At 38.6% G+C, this 13,309-nt stretch overlaps 1 protein-coding gene across 1 annotated transcript in view; it reads right to left on the bottom strand.

The window, feature by feature from the left end:
• Positions 1–13,309, bottom strand: part of FNDC3B (fibronectin type III domain containing 3B) — a 204,490-nt gene that overhangs the window by 66,387 nt on the left and 124,794 nt on the right. The window contains exons 7-8 of the mRNA XM_034063887.1: positions 8,499–8,557; positions 2,014–2,171 (exon numbers count right to left, since the gene is read on the bottom strand). Coding sequence (XP_033919778.1) covers positions 2,014–2,171; positions 8,499–8,557 — 217 coding nt within the window. The remainder of the gene's footprint in view (positions 1–2,013; positions 2,172–8,498; positions 8,558–13,309) is intronic.

Below are 13,309 nucleotides of genomic sequence, written 5' to 3'. Positions count from 1 at the left end.
CATCCCAATTTATACAATAAACTAGTTACATTGATTTATTTCAATGCTATCCTTACATTTTGTTGATATAGGGTTTCCAACCCTCCCAGAGCTGGAAAGAGACAAATTGATACATTACTTTTGTATCTTCTGCACATTTACTATTGCAAAATACTTTATAAAAAGTGAGTCACTGAACTTCAGAGGAAAAAGTATAGCTTCTTGCACAATTCTTTCACTTGTTTGCTCTCTCTTCCAGAAGAACAGTTGCTGTGAGGACCATGACAAGGAGATGTTTAATTAATGACCTAACAGCTGGACCCAGATCTCTTTCAATACCAAGAAAAGTAAAAACACAGAGTTACAGACATTTTAGGAAAAATCCAGCATATAATCTATCAGTTTCAAATATAGCCAACATAGTTCAGGCTATTCTTTTTCCCTTTGGTTTGTTTGCTGGTAAATGAACACTAGGCTCAATCATGTGTTGACAATTCTGTGAAAATGAAGGTACAGGTCAGCAATTAGTAAGTAATAGCTATCTCATTGTTTGGCTTATTCATGATTTTATTAAAATATGGGAAACAATAAAATTCTCAATTAGGCATAAAGAATTATTTCACAGGAGGTTGGGCAAATATAGGTACATCTCTCAAAAATCAAGAGAACAAAACAAAACCAACCAGGAAGCACATGCCTGCTGGGTTGCCAGAAATCCACCAAACCCCCCTGCTTTATTTCATATAGTCCAATGCTCTGCAAATTCAGTTTTTCCTCTCTGAATGAGTGCACCTCCTTGCAAAGACAATGTATTCAACATATTGCAGACTTTCGTTTGCCTATAGTAATAATGATTACTGCTGCTTGTGACGGAGCGTACCATATCAAGCTAATGGCTATACTCTGGCCAGCAGCAGGAGACAGATTACTAATAGCAGCTTTAAAACAGATGCACAAAATTTCACAACCATGAGAAAATGTGCAGCCATCACACACCAGCAAGCACAAGTAGTACTAGAAAGTGCTGTTCCCATTTTAAGAGCTCAGCAGCCCATTTTAACCTTTAGAGATGCCCACACTGGCTCACTATTGTGAAATACCAGTTAGTTTAGCTAGTGTAAATACCAGAAGAAAAAAAACAGATTGATCAGGCAGCATTTTTTGGTTAATAACCTCTTTATATATTGCTGAACAATATAATCTGCTAAATTCCCTGCCTCTGGCATACCAATAGGTATACACTAATTCACAGGACATCTTAAGAGGAGATGGTTTGGTTTTAAGAGGTAATTCCATAAATGCTGCATCACCTGGACTTTATTTACTGAGATTTGGGAAGGATTAGCTATTTCACAATAGCCACAGTCACATCTCAAAATCTTCTTTCTTAGACGTCACCAGTGGGGGAAAAAGAAAGGCATAACACCATATGTACTTGATCACAGAATGAGCTCAGAGGATCACTGGAAGGAGAGAGAGATCAATCCTTCAATTTTTACTGAAGACTTCTGAGAGCCAAATATTTTTTTTTTCTGGGTAGCCTATACAGTCTACTGATGGTGTACTCCGTCCTCTGCTCATTTAAGATGCTGTGAAGCAGTAAAGCCCTCAAGCTTCTGCTCATTAGCTCAAAAGGCAAGCTTTACTGTTCTTAATTCTGCAAGTCCACACAAATTTAGCCCATTAGGAAGGCAGCTATCCTGCCTCCATGGTGTACACAAAAGGTTTTGACATTCAGCATAAGAGGAAAAAGTAACTTTTTCATCAGCACAGGAGGGACAGCATCCCATGCAAGATCTGCCAGATGCTGGGGACATAGGAAGGGAAAGCAATTAGGAACCTTGCAACATGCACTCAAGCAACTCAGTGTAAGTTATTCCATCAAGGGGGGTTGATGGGACAGCAAGGAAGCAATTACACAGAGTGTTCAAATGTGCCTCTTCTCTGTGACTGATGTGAGTGCCAAAATACACACTGAGAAGCACAGCGAGTTTATTCCTAATAAAAACACAAGTTTAAAAATTATGCTGTTACCTGTAAATTATCTTGTATTTTCCATCCCTCCCTTTATCCGATAAGGCAACCTCGTAGGTACAGGTGTAAGGCAAACCATTGTTGTGTCTGTCTGCATTTAGAAGGCCAGTGGGAGGTGACCAGGAAAGTAAAACTGTTCTTGCTTGAATATTTGTAACCTATAAATGAAACATTGGTTATTCTGAATTCCTAGAGAAACACTATCCTGTGAGATCTTGCTTTCTGCCTGCATCTTTACAATCAGTTTCTCATGAAAAGGGAATTCCAGAGCTACAGGTAAAAAGAACAGGGTCAGAAACAGTTATCAACACCACAAAAAATTGCATATTCATAGCATAAACTAATCTTTAACAGATGAGGAATAAAGAGAGATGCCCCCTTGCCGTGAAATAGCTCAACATTGAGCATCTAGTCAAGGATGACTTGCACCATCCTGGAAGTACCTGTTGGTGTGGCCATTACCTGAAGGGCAGTAGAACTAAGTGAAACAAAGACTTTACCCTGGGGATTGTTGCAATTATTTTTCTAAAGCTTTTGTTAGGGAGCTTATCTAATAAATCTCTGATAGCTTTTTTAGTCGTCCTGCTCCTTGCAATTTGAAACTGCATTTGAAACTGCAGTAATTGAACTGCAAATAACCCCCCATCCTCCAAAAAAACCAACGATTCAATCTGCAAAGTTACACCAACTCAAAAGCACAAAGGAAAATCATAATACATTTGTCAACTTGTCAACTAAAAATTACATTGCAAATCAATCACTTTGTGCCCTGAAAGACAGCATGTATGATGTGTGGTCTCTCCTGGGCTCAACACCATAATGTCAGATGGGTGAGGACTCTCTTCTAATAAAACACAGAAAAAATATCTTAAAGCTCTGCATCAAAACAACTTTACCACCCCACCAGTGCAGCTGTATTCTTTTGGAAACACAGTCACGTAACTGTAGACTGACCAAGCTTACAGAACTAGCATCGCCTTTCTCACCAGGACAGCCTGCTGGCACAGTGGCAGAGGCACTGCAGACAGTATAATATTTTATGTATACCTTCAGAGAAGAGCCCAGGGAAGCATCAAGTCCTCCATAGCTTCTGGCTCTCTGCCACAAACTCTCCACTTTTAGCAATGAAAACAACTACATATTCCTTTTTTAATTGTAGTGAAAATGTAACAAAAATGTTTCTAGCTAGCCTCCATGTGGAGGAATCAATGCACAAGGTTTTATATTCTTTATTTATTTTTCCTCTGGGTCAAATTTCAGTGGTTCTATCATTTTAACAGATTTCTCTAACACACAGAGCAAAATGTTATTTCAGAAGCTGTAAGATAAATGAGGCAGGTGCTTAGTTACACATTTCCTACACTTTTCTTGAAACAATTGAAACACCTTACCCATAAATGATTTGGTAAATAAAATATGAGCCATCAGCTTTCAGGGAATGCTTGTTTACAAACCTGGTTTCTGAATCACAGAACAGCTTCTCACATGAAAACACACTGCTTCCAGCTGAAGAGCACTGTGACTGTTGTGTGTGATACCCATATATCATGCAAATTCCTTCTGAGCAAGTAATAAATCTGTTTTTAACAGACAGACAAGTAGGTGACACCACAAAATCTCTCATCTTAACTCAAACATTGTGCTCTTAAAGATTTTAATTTATAGCAGCACAATTAAGTCTTGCTGAAAAGAAAACCTGTTCAACCTAATGTGAAAAACAAGTTGTAAGGCAAGAAGTTTTAAGTGGTACCAAGCACTTTTTTCAAATATGCAAATTCTTGTATGAATTTTCATGTGATTTCTTGCTCTAGCATCTTTCTGATGTTATGAAATTGATGTTTGCTTCATAAACTTGGACCAGTGAATACCAATACTGGATTAGATAGTTTATAAGAATCCTGAATGATCCAAGTAAGACAGATAAGTTAAATTTTTGAGATATGTATTTGCACATGTATATGAATGAAATTGTGAAAAGATAGTTAGAGCTAGAAATCTATATTGTAAACAATATTTTGATCAGAAACCTGGATAGTACGATCCAAACAGACCTTTTTTTTAAACATACATTATTACTACGCCAGCTCAGCCCATCAACACAGTTTCTTTTATTATGGAAATATGCTTACATAATTGTTTTTCATAAATTCAGACAGACTTGGAGCTGGAGACATGATATCCTGCCAATGTTCTATTGAAATGTTTTTCTCTATGACTACTCACAAGGACACACGTATATATTCTGTGTATGGCAAAAGCTCTGGCCTTTCATGAACTTTAGAAATCTGTAAAAAGTTAGGTCTTCTACGCTGTCTTAAAGCAAGAGAAAGCGCATTACAGATTAACTGCTAGAAACTGTTAGACTATTATTCTGAAGTCAGTGTGCAGACATTTCCATGCAGATTACAGAAGTCCAAACCCAGCTGATAAGCCTTTCCAGCTATACCATTAACTTTTTACTGATACAGAGTGGCTTCTGGCCTGCTTTGGTGCTGGTATGCACACAGTAACAGCTGAGGCAGGTTTAAAAATAAACACCAGAAATCATGAAATACAATTCTTAGCTGCACTGAGTACACACAGCAAGTGTAGCAAAGCAAGTAAGGGGTCACTGTCTGCATGATAAGAGTCAGAAAATGCAAATCTATATACTTCTATAGGAAGCAGAATAATACTGTGCACATCAGTGCAAGTACTGGGAATGGATCTGTTCTCAGGTGTAATTATAGGACAAGGGGTAATGTAATGACAGGACAAGGGGCAATGGGTTTAAACTTAAACAAGGGAAATTCAGGCTAGATATAAGGAAGAAATTCCTTACTTTAAGGGTGGTGAGACACTGGAACAGGAGGCTCAGAGAACTGGTAAATGCTCCATCCTTGTCAGTGCTCAAGGCCACGCTGGACATAGCCTTGGGCAACATGATATAGTGTAAGGTGCCCCTGCTCACGGCACAGGGGCTGAAACAAGATGATCTTAAGGTCCTTTCCAACCTGAACCATTCTATGATTCTATGATTATGTGTGTGTGTGCTTCTCACTGACTAACAGGCTTGATACCGTATCACGTTTATCAGCCAAAGACATCTTTCCAGTATCTGATTTAATGGCCAAAGATATCACTTAACTTTACGAAGTAACTTCTAACTGGAGCTGGAAGCACTAGTTTTGCTGTGAAAAAGTAAGTTAAATAAACTAGGGTTACGATAATCTGAGAATAACAAGCCAACACTGGAAAACTGGCTCAGTACCTTTAACTCTAACTTTTCTTGCTTATACCTGGCAAAACAAACATTTACTGAAAAACACTGAACAGATCTGGACCAGCCCTACCCATGCTGTGAGAAACAGCACAGCTAACATCACGATAGTGAGCTCAATGGCACTACTGAATATGCAAACCTAAGTGTTCATTAATGGTGCCCTAATTCCATCCAACCAAAATACAAGCAGCCAGAGCACCTCTTCATAGGTTAGGCAGGTAAACCTCTGTGCTACTTTCTGGTTATTCCAGCCTGTCTCATCTGTCCACAGAATTGCTGTGCTTGCTTTGAACAGGACTGGCTTGGCCTTTGAGCTGAGACCTAACAAAAGATTCCCCCACAAGGAGTTTTGTATGTCTGGTGAAAACTGTAGTTAATTAGTTTCTGAAAACTTCTCAGTTTACACAGAAAATGCCTACTTTCTATGCTATCAAAACTCGGTGATGTATATAATTATTTTATAAAAGCCCCTGGGAAAGAATCCAGCTCCTGCACTACTTTAATAAGGTTACAAGACTGATGAATATTGGCCCTTCCCGTCTTTCAGGTAATGAACAATGTTTCTGTATAACTTTCATTATCTTTCAAATTCTGGGTTACAATTCACAGGCATCGTGTGGTTTGGGGCTTTATTGTATGTGTGAGAACTACACTGCAAGCAACATTCATTTACTCCCTGGAGGGCAATGTTTGAAAGACTTGTGGGTCAAATGAATTCACGGTTATTACCAGCTCTAGATTTTGCTTTTAAACTGTGGCTCTAATCCTGCAATTTTAGGCAAAAATCCTAACGATTAAATATGACTTTCACTGCAGAGCAAGTCAGTGGCAGCAAACTGCCTTTTGGAGAGTCAAAGTAATGCCCGAGCTCCAACTCTGTGGACTATGCTTCCCCATGGGAGGTGATGCTCCCCAAGCCGCTTGGCAGCTGTGCTGTCGCATACAACGATGTTGCCCCCAGCCACTTCAGAAACCCATTATCAAGTTTCCCTTTCCTCACTGATGTATTTGTTTTGGGGATTGCTTACTTTGTGATAAAGCAAATTTAAAATATATTTTATTTTAAATAAAATCATAGGGGGAAAAAAGCAAAAGACTTCTTTAAAAATTTTGCTGTCAAAGGGATAAAAATACAATTAAATTTACAGTTTGGTCGCATGCCTCTCAAGCAGGTAACAACATCTATCATTAAAAAAACCCAGACTTTCTATAAATTAATAATTAAAAAATGTGTCTATTTTGTACTTTGAAAGGTGAGAGACTTTGTCATAGAGGTACCTGGACAAGTTAGGTTAAAGACACCTCCAACTGATACTGCAGCTGCAGATTCTCTTGCAGGAGTTGCTCAGGGGGATAATCCCTTCAGATGGCTTCCAAACTACTGACATCAAAGCCATGTGCTGCAGGCACAGCATCACTTCACCTGCCACAAACTTACTACTCTGTGTCTTTCCATTTCAGTTGCCTCATTTCTTTCCATTTCTTGTTTTTCTATACATTGTTGAAAATTTTATTTTTCATTCATATATGCATAAGGCTCGTCAAGAAATACAGCCCAGCAGACAATTGACGACTAATACATTTCTATCAGATATAATATTGACTACATACATACATAATCAGTCCTAGCAATTAATAGTTTGGGAGACTCCTATGTGTTCAATTACAAATGACAAAGAGATAATCCTCAGCATCTTCTCATTTAATGTTATTAATGTGGAACTAGAATTTCTCATGATTTAGATTTAAAAAAACCCAAACCACTAAAAAAATAAAAAATATCCTATTTTTAAAATGATTCAAAGAAAAATATTTTTATTTTTCATTTTGCTCCCCTCTGATTTAAACAATTTGGTTACCATAATTTTAAGTGTGCAGAGCTCAGAATTCTGCAAACTATTCAAATAGCTTCCCTCCCTACCTCTATAGATGTAAGTATGAAATAACTAATTTTTCATGTCAGCTCTCTAGATCTTTGTCAAAGACATATAGCTGTGGCATTTTACCAGCTGAGAAACATTTAGGTAGCTCTCAGTACAAAAATATTGACTGACTCTGTACAATAAACTAGCCTAGTTCTGTCTAGGTGTACTTTCTTCCCTTCTAATCTACCAGAAACTCTTCTCTCAAGTCTTCATCTTAGTATTACTACTTGTTCTGCAATAAATAAAGCAACTTTCCTTCTTGCAAACTCCAGCTGTAGCCTTCTGGTATTTGTAATCTCTGCAGGCCTGGTTTACATTCTGGTTGGCTTTGGACCTGCCTCTGCAGATGCCACTACACTGTAGATGCTAACACCTACTGACTGAGCAATTTAAGACCAACTATCTTTTGGATTTATTCAGAACAAAGGCATCTAAGAGAACAAAACCTAAAAATAAAACTCAGTCCGTGCTCATGCCTGCATTTCCCTGCTTCTGCATCCAATGAATAGATATCTTTTCATGCTCCCACTGCAGAATATCTTTCTATCATCCACTGTTGAATCAGTCTTTAGATGAGCTTTCTAACTGTTTTTCTTAATTTGCTTGTTTACTAGCCTTCTACCTTGACAGAGAAAGAGAAAGCAACAGAGATAAAACTCCGAAAGCACAACCATCTCCCTCTGCCATGTCACTGCTTCATCCAGTGCTTGTTTAAACAGTTTGTTTAGATCCACAACACTCTTCTGCCTTTGATTTGACACACCAAACTAGAAAACCATCACATTCAAAGGTCTTGCAACCAGATTTATTAATAACCTTACCTGACTGTGGTCATACCCAGCATTATGGTTATTTACATAGTGATTCAATTCCATTACAATTCACATGCTTTTATGGCTCAGACAAACATAGAACATAGTAATTGCCATTAAATAATAGAATTATCTTAATTTAATCACGATTACAGACATAAATTGCTCATGACAAATAAAATTAAACCCAGGGAAGAGCTATGTAAATCACCCCAGTGCACTCCCAAATGAATTCTGGGAGTTGTCCTCTAGAAAGAAGCAACTGGTGCCATTCCTGCAGTGGACAGAGCCCACAAGTACCCACAAGCACAAGAGATGCTTCAAATTTATATCCTAGGAAAATGAGTTAGATATATACAGAAGCAACAATCTACTAAAGAAAAAAATCAGAGGTGATTCTCTGTGAAATCACCAGTATGTTGTGACACAAGCAACTTCTCACATTTACTATTTTGTATGCATGTTTCGTAATTTGGGATCACATACCTGTGGTTTCTCCATTCCAGAAAGAATGTCCTGAACCCTTTTTGTTTCTGAATCAAATTCTGTAAAAGAGAGAATGTAGAAATAGGAAGAAATATAAATTACCAAAATTAAACAAAAATGCCAGCTATGTCAGTAATTCTTCAGGAATTTATAAACAGGTGACAGACATTACCTGCACATGCACATTGGCTGTTTTGCTCTTGTGAATTTAAGCTACACAGTGACATGGATTAATATTAAAAAAAAAAAATATAGAAAAAGAAGGAAATTAAACTTCTAGTAATTGCACGTATTCAGAGAGGGGGGATTATTTGTAGAGGTGTTCTCCACAATGTTATTAACTGGGATTTGCTTTCCACAGAGCAAAACCATCCTATTTCCAAAGCTCAACCATAGAAGCAACCCAAGGGTTTTTACAGCTTGGTTACTGCTGAACCTGGTCTTTGTTTGTTAATCAAACACACCTTTACTCCTTTGGCTGTAGTGCTGTACCATCTGTGCTTGCCAGAGCAACAGTACTGGAGAGGATGAGCATCCTCAACCCACGCTGGGGAAGCCAAGTCAAGCAGCGCAGAGTGCCTGCACCAAGGCCTGGCAACCACCCTACAGCTACCTGTTCTTAATGCTGTTACTGTGTAATGCTCAAAACTCTTAACAGCCACCTTTCAACTCTAGAAGTAATAAAGTCATGATGATAATTAAGATGCCCAGCAAGCAGTAATCCGTCCTCCCTCCCTGAGCCCTGTGCCTGGTACAGATGCTCTTGCAGGGGCTACACAGCATTGTCAATGGACAGGGTACAAAATACTTCCCCTAAAATAGACAGATTAATTGAGCAAAGAAGGTGATGCAGAAGTAATTGCCTGAGCAGTAAAATCAGCCTTTTCCCCATCCTATCCATCCACCCAGCCAAAGTCTTTGGATATTGGGATGAAACATCAGCTTAGAGTAATGAGGTGACACAAAGCAGCTTTATTCCTTTTGGACTGCAGCACAGAGAGGCCTCACTTTCCACTACAGTATCCTCTAATGGAAAACTAGGAAAATATTTTTTTCTGTATTTCTTTTACCCCCCCTTTTTTTAATGTTATTGTAAAAAGTTTGCTCACCAAAGCAGAAGAATACATCATACCTAAAGCAAAATGAGCTCTTTATAAAAAGCATACAGATTTGCCATAGAAAGCAAAGAATATAAATAAAGAAAAACTGGTAAGATAGGTCAACAGCTTTCATAAATGATTCCCCCAAAGCCTGACCTACTTCTTGCTGCCCAAGAATGTGTCTTTATTTTTGTCTGTGACCTGCTTTAAAAAAGTACATCTTTTTCAAAATTCCATGTGCTTGGCTGCCAAAAACTAGAACTGGCTGAACGCTGATGGCAGAACTCCAGTGTAAATGCCCATCTCTCCCTGCAAGAATGCACCTTGGTGTGGAGTGGGAATGACAAATCTGCTTCATGCATTCCTGGATTCCTTTTAGTCTCAGCCACTTGGAAAAGGATTAGTAATAATTCAGAAGAAGAGCAGGATAGCATGATTGTTTTTTTTCCACATTAGATAACCCTAGAGTGTATTATCAAGTGTATAAACTGGCAGGATTTAGCCAGTATAGTAATACTGACTTGAAAACTACACAGATGGTCTAAAATGGCAAAGGAAAAGCTTGACATTCTGATCCAAGTGAAAATGTTACTAAAGTCTGGGGTGTTTCAGAATTCAGGGTTCCCTTCAGCATCAGTACAGAAGTAGGACTGTGCCACAAGAGCCTGGATCCAGATCTGAAAACTGTAGAGGTCCTGTAGGTTTATCTCAAAGGGATGTTAATCAGAAGCAGCTTCTTCAGCTATAGAGCGTAACAAAAATGCTGCTACTATTTTATTGAAAGTTTATGGTTATTATGTCACCCCTAATTACAATCCCCAGAAGCTGAACGTGAATCACTCTCAATCTTAAATCCCAAACATGTGGACTGAATTTTCTTTCTTCTTGCTGCTTTCTAGCAAGGATGCTATCTCTGATACACTAAGCAGGGGAGGAAAATAAACCCTGAAGCCCAAAGAAATCTCACTTCAAGCTCCCATGAAAAATTATTGCTTTGTACAGTAACTAAGTCCTCTGACCTTCATAGGTCAGGGTTGAGGGTTCAAACTGCTCCAAATACAGGAACTGACTTTTAAAACCTAAGGGAGTTGGATATACTCAGCAAATAAGTAATAATAAACCAAATAATAAAACCAATAATGATAACAATAGTAATAATGTACTTTAATCAGACTCCCCAATGAAAAGTCCTACAAAGGGTATCTTTTATATTAGCTCCCCAAATATGTGGCTTATTCAAAAGGAGAAGGCTCTGAGTACCAGACAGACTGAAGTCTGGGGTTATTAAGGACACATGGACATTTATGTGGACAATTTGGACATTTATGTGACAAAGAGTTTATTTAGATAATCTTGAAGTGGAAGAAGAGAAATGTCCTCAAAAAACTTTGGGGACAGGGAAAGAGGAAGTGGGACATACACAGACCTAAGGTGACATTGTGAGTGCAAATAAATTACGAATTGAATTTAAGTTGCTGAATAACATATAGATACATGAATGGGCGCTTCATCACATTCTCTAAAGAATAATATGGGTCAGATGTTGCAGATATGCTGACCAACTATGCTAGATATCCCCCATGCTAAACCTCCCTTGTGGTCACTTGCACATGCAGCACACTCCAACTTCTTCACACCTACAGAGCCAATGTAACCTGTGTTGCTGATCTGCTAATGCCACGAGTCATTTTACAGGAAAAACAGCAAAGAAAGAACAGAACTGTATGGAAAGGACAGTGTATGACTTTGAGCTTCCCACTGAATATGAAACAAAACCCACCATGAACAGGCAATGCCCTATGAAAATAAGAGTAAATATGGAAAAACTTTTTAATAAAACTGAAGCCAACCTTTTTTGAGAGAGATAAAGTAGCTCACAGAGTTGTTACCTTATTATAGTATTTCAAATACTTGGTTTCCCATTTCAAGAGCTAGAAAAAATTCTCAGGCTTCTATGGATGGTTGATCTGCTTTTGGTAATAAATATAATTATTCACAGCCTCCTGAGCTAAACTGAGCTAAGGTGAACAGGACATGTTCTGAGTCCCTCCCCAGTAGTCTTACCTGCCAACCCCTCTCATAACAGGTTAAATACAAAGCTCAACATCTTTCTCCCAAGCCAACAAAAACCTGAAATCCTTCTGAAATAGAAAAGCATGGGGGTGGGGAAGGGGGGTGGGGGGGGGGGGAGGGGGAGATAAAAAAATCTTATATGCTCTATGCTGATACTATGGAAGTGATGAAAGGCCCTTTTTCCTAGCTCACTATTATTGTTACTCATCAGCCACTGAGGACTCTTCTACTAGACTAGCTCACTGGAGCAGTTAGGGACAAGGAACATGAACAACTCCCAGACATCACAGGTGCAGTGGTGAAGAGATGGGAAAGAACAGGAAGAAGGAAAGAGGAAATCCTTATGTAAAACAGGAGACTAAAATTCAGAAAAAACTACCTACAGCTGTCCAGGAAAGGTGGTGGGTGGCTGAGCATGATCCAATCACTTTGTGCTAACTGTCCTTGAATAACACACAGCTCATTTGCTTTTAAATCTCTTTGTCTCTTCCTCTCTCATCCTCAACTGAGCACTGAGTATCTGACATGAACACATAAAAGCTCTGTATGTCAACCCTCCCAACATTAACACTAGGGCTTGCAGAAACAAGCAGTGGATACATGCTGCTTTTCTCCTTTGCCATCGGGAACACAAGTTCAGTCACGTCAAGGAAGAGCCCAACTAACACTTCAGGTCATTGTCCCATTATAACTTTTCCTCTCAACATCTGTTCCCCACATCTGTCATGGCAAACCTCTTCCAACTAGGAGGAAGCTGGGGGTGGGGATGAATTCCTTGTGAATGCTCAATGGGGTCCTCTGAGGGACACTACAAAAATCCCAGTTATCCTGTAGATCTCAGTGTCTAAAAGCTATTATAACTGTCCCTAGCTACAGCATTAGGTTTTAATTCCTTGTGGATTATTTGGATGCAGTATTTCAGATTAACCTTTCATAGCAGAGAAGCCAGTTATGAAATCTGAACATCTAAGTTTGCATTTTGGTCATCTCTCTTTTTTCAGAGTTTTGGGTCATAACCAAAACTACGCAGATAAAGCCAAGAGTAAAAGCCCCTAAAATTCAAACATTTTCCTAACAGCTGTTTGGTGCTAATAAGGTTTCAATGTTAAGTCATTCTGAACTAAAGCCTTTTATTATATGCTTCCATTAGCCTGTGTCTATGCTCCTTTCTGCACGTAGAGTACAAATATAATTTTCAGTCCTTTCCAACCATACTTCTGAACACCAAGCACAGCTTTAAAAAACAGGAAAAAAATTACTTGTCATTTCAAGGTGAGTTTGAAGTTTCCATGAGTTTTCATGTTTGCATGAACAGCAGCTGTGTATGTAAATGCTTTGAAATAGCTAAAAGCTCTAAACTAATTAAGATTTTCCCATTGCAAATACACATTTTAGATTTGCTCTGCATTCTTTCCTTCACAGAAAGGAAAAGGTCCGGCTCAAGACTTAGCTTCTGGCCACAGAAATATTTACTGTTTCAAAAGCCTTTCAATTCCAAGGGAGTGACATCAGCACTAGCACTTTGCAAACTTTTAGTCTAATTCTCAAGCAGAGCTCCATGCTCACAGATATGCCAGTCATAACATGACATACTTTCTCAGAATTTGTTCCAGATTTATTTGGGCTGTGACTGACCTT

This window comes from Melopsittacus undulatus, chromosome 6, assembly GCF_012275295.1.
Source record: "Melopsittacus undulatus isolate bMelUnd1 chromosome 6, bMelUnd1.mat.Z, whole genome shotgun sequence".
NCBI lineage: Eukaryota > Metazoa > Chordata > Aves > Psittaciformes > Psittaculidae > Melopsittacus > Melopsittacus undulatus.
Note: the sequence above shows the minus strand (reverse complement) of the source record. Positions and strands in the feature narration are given on the sequence as shown.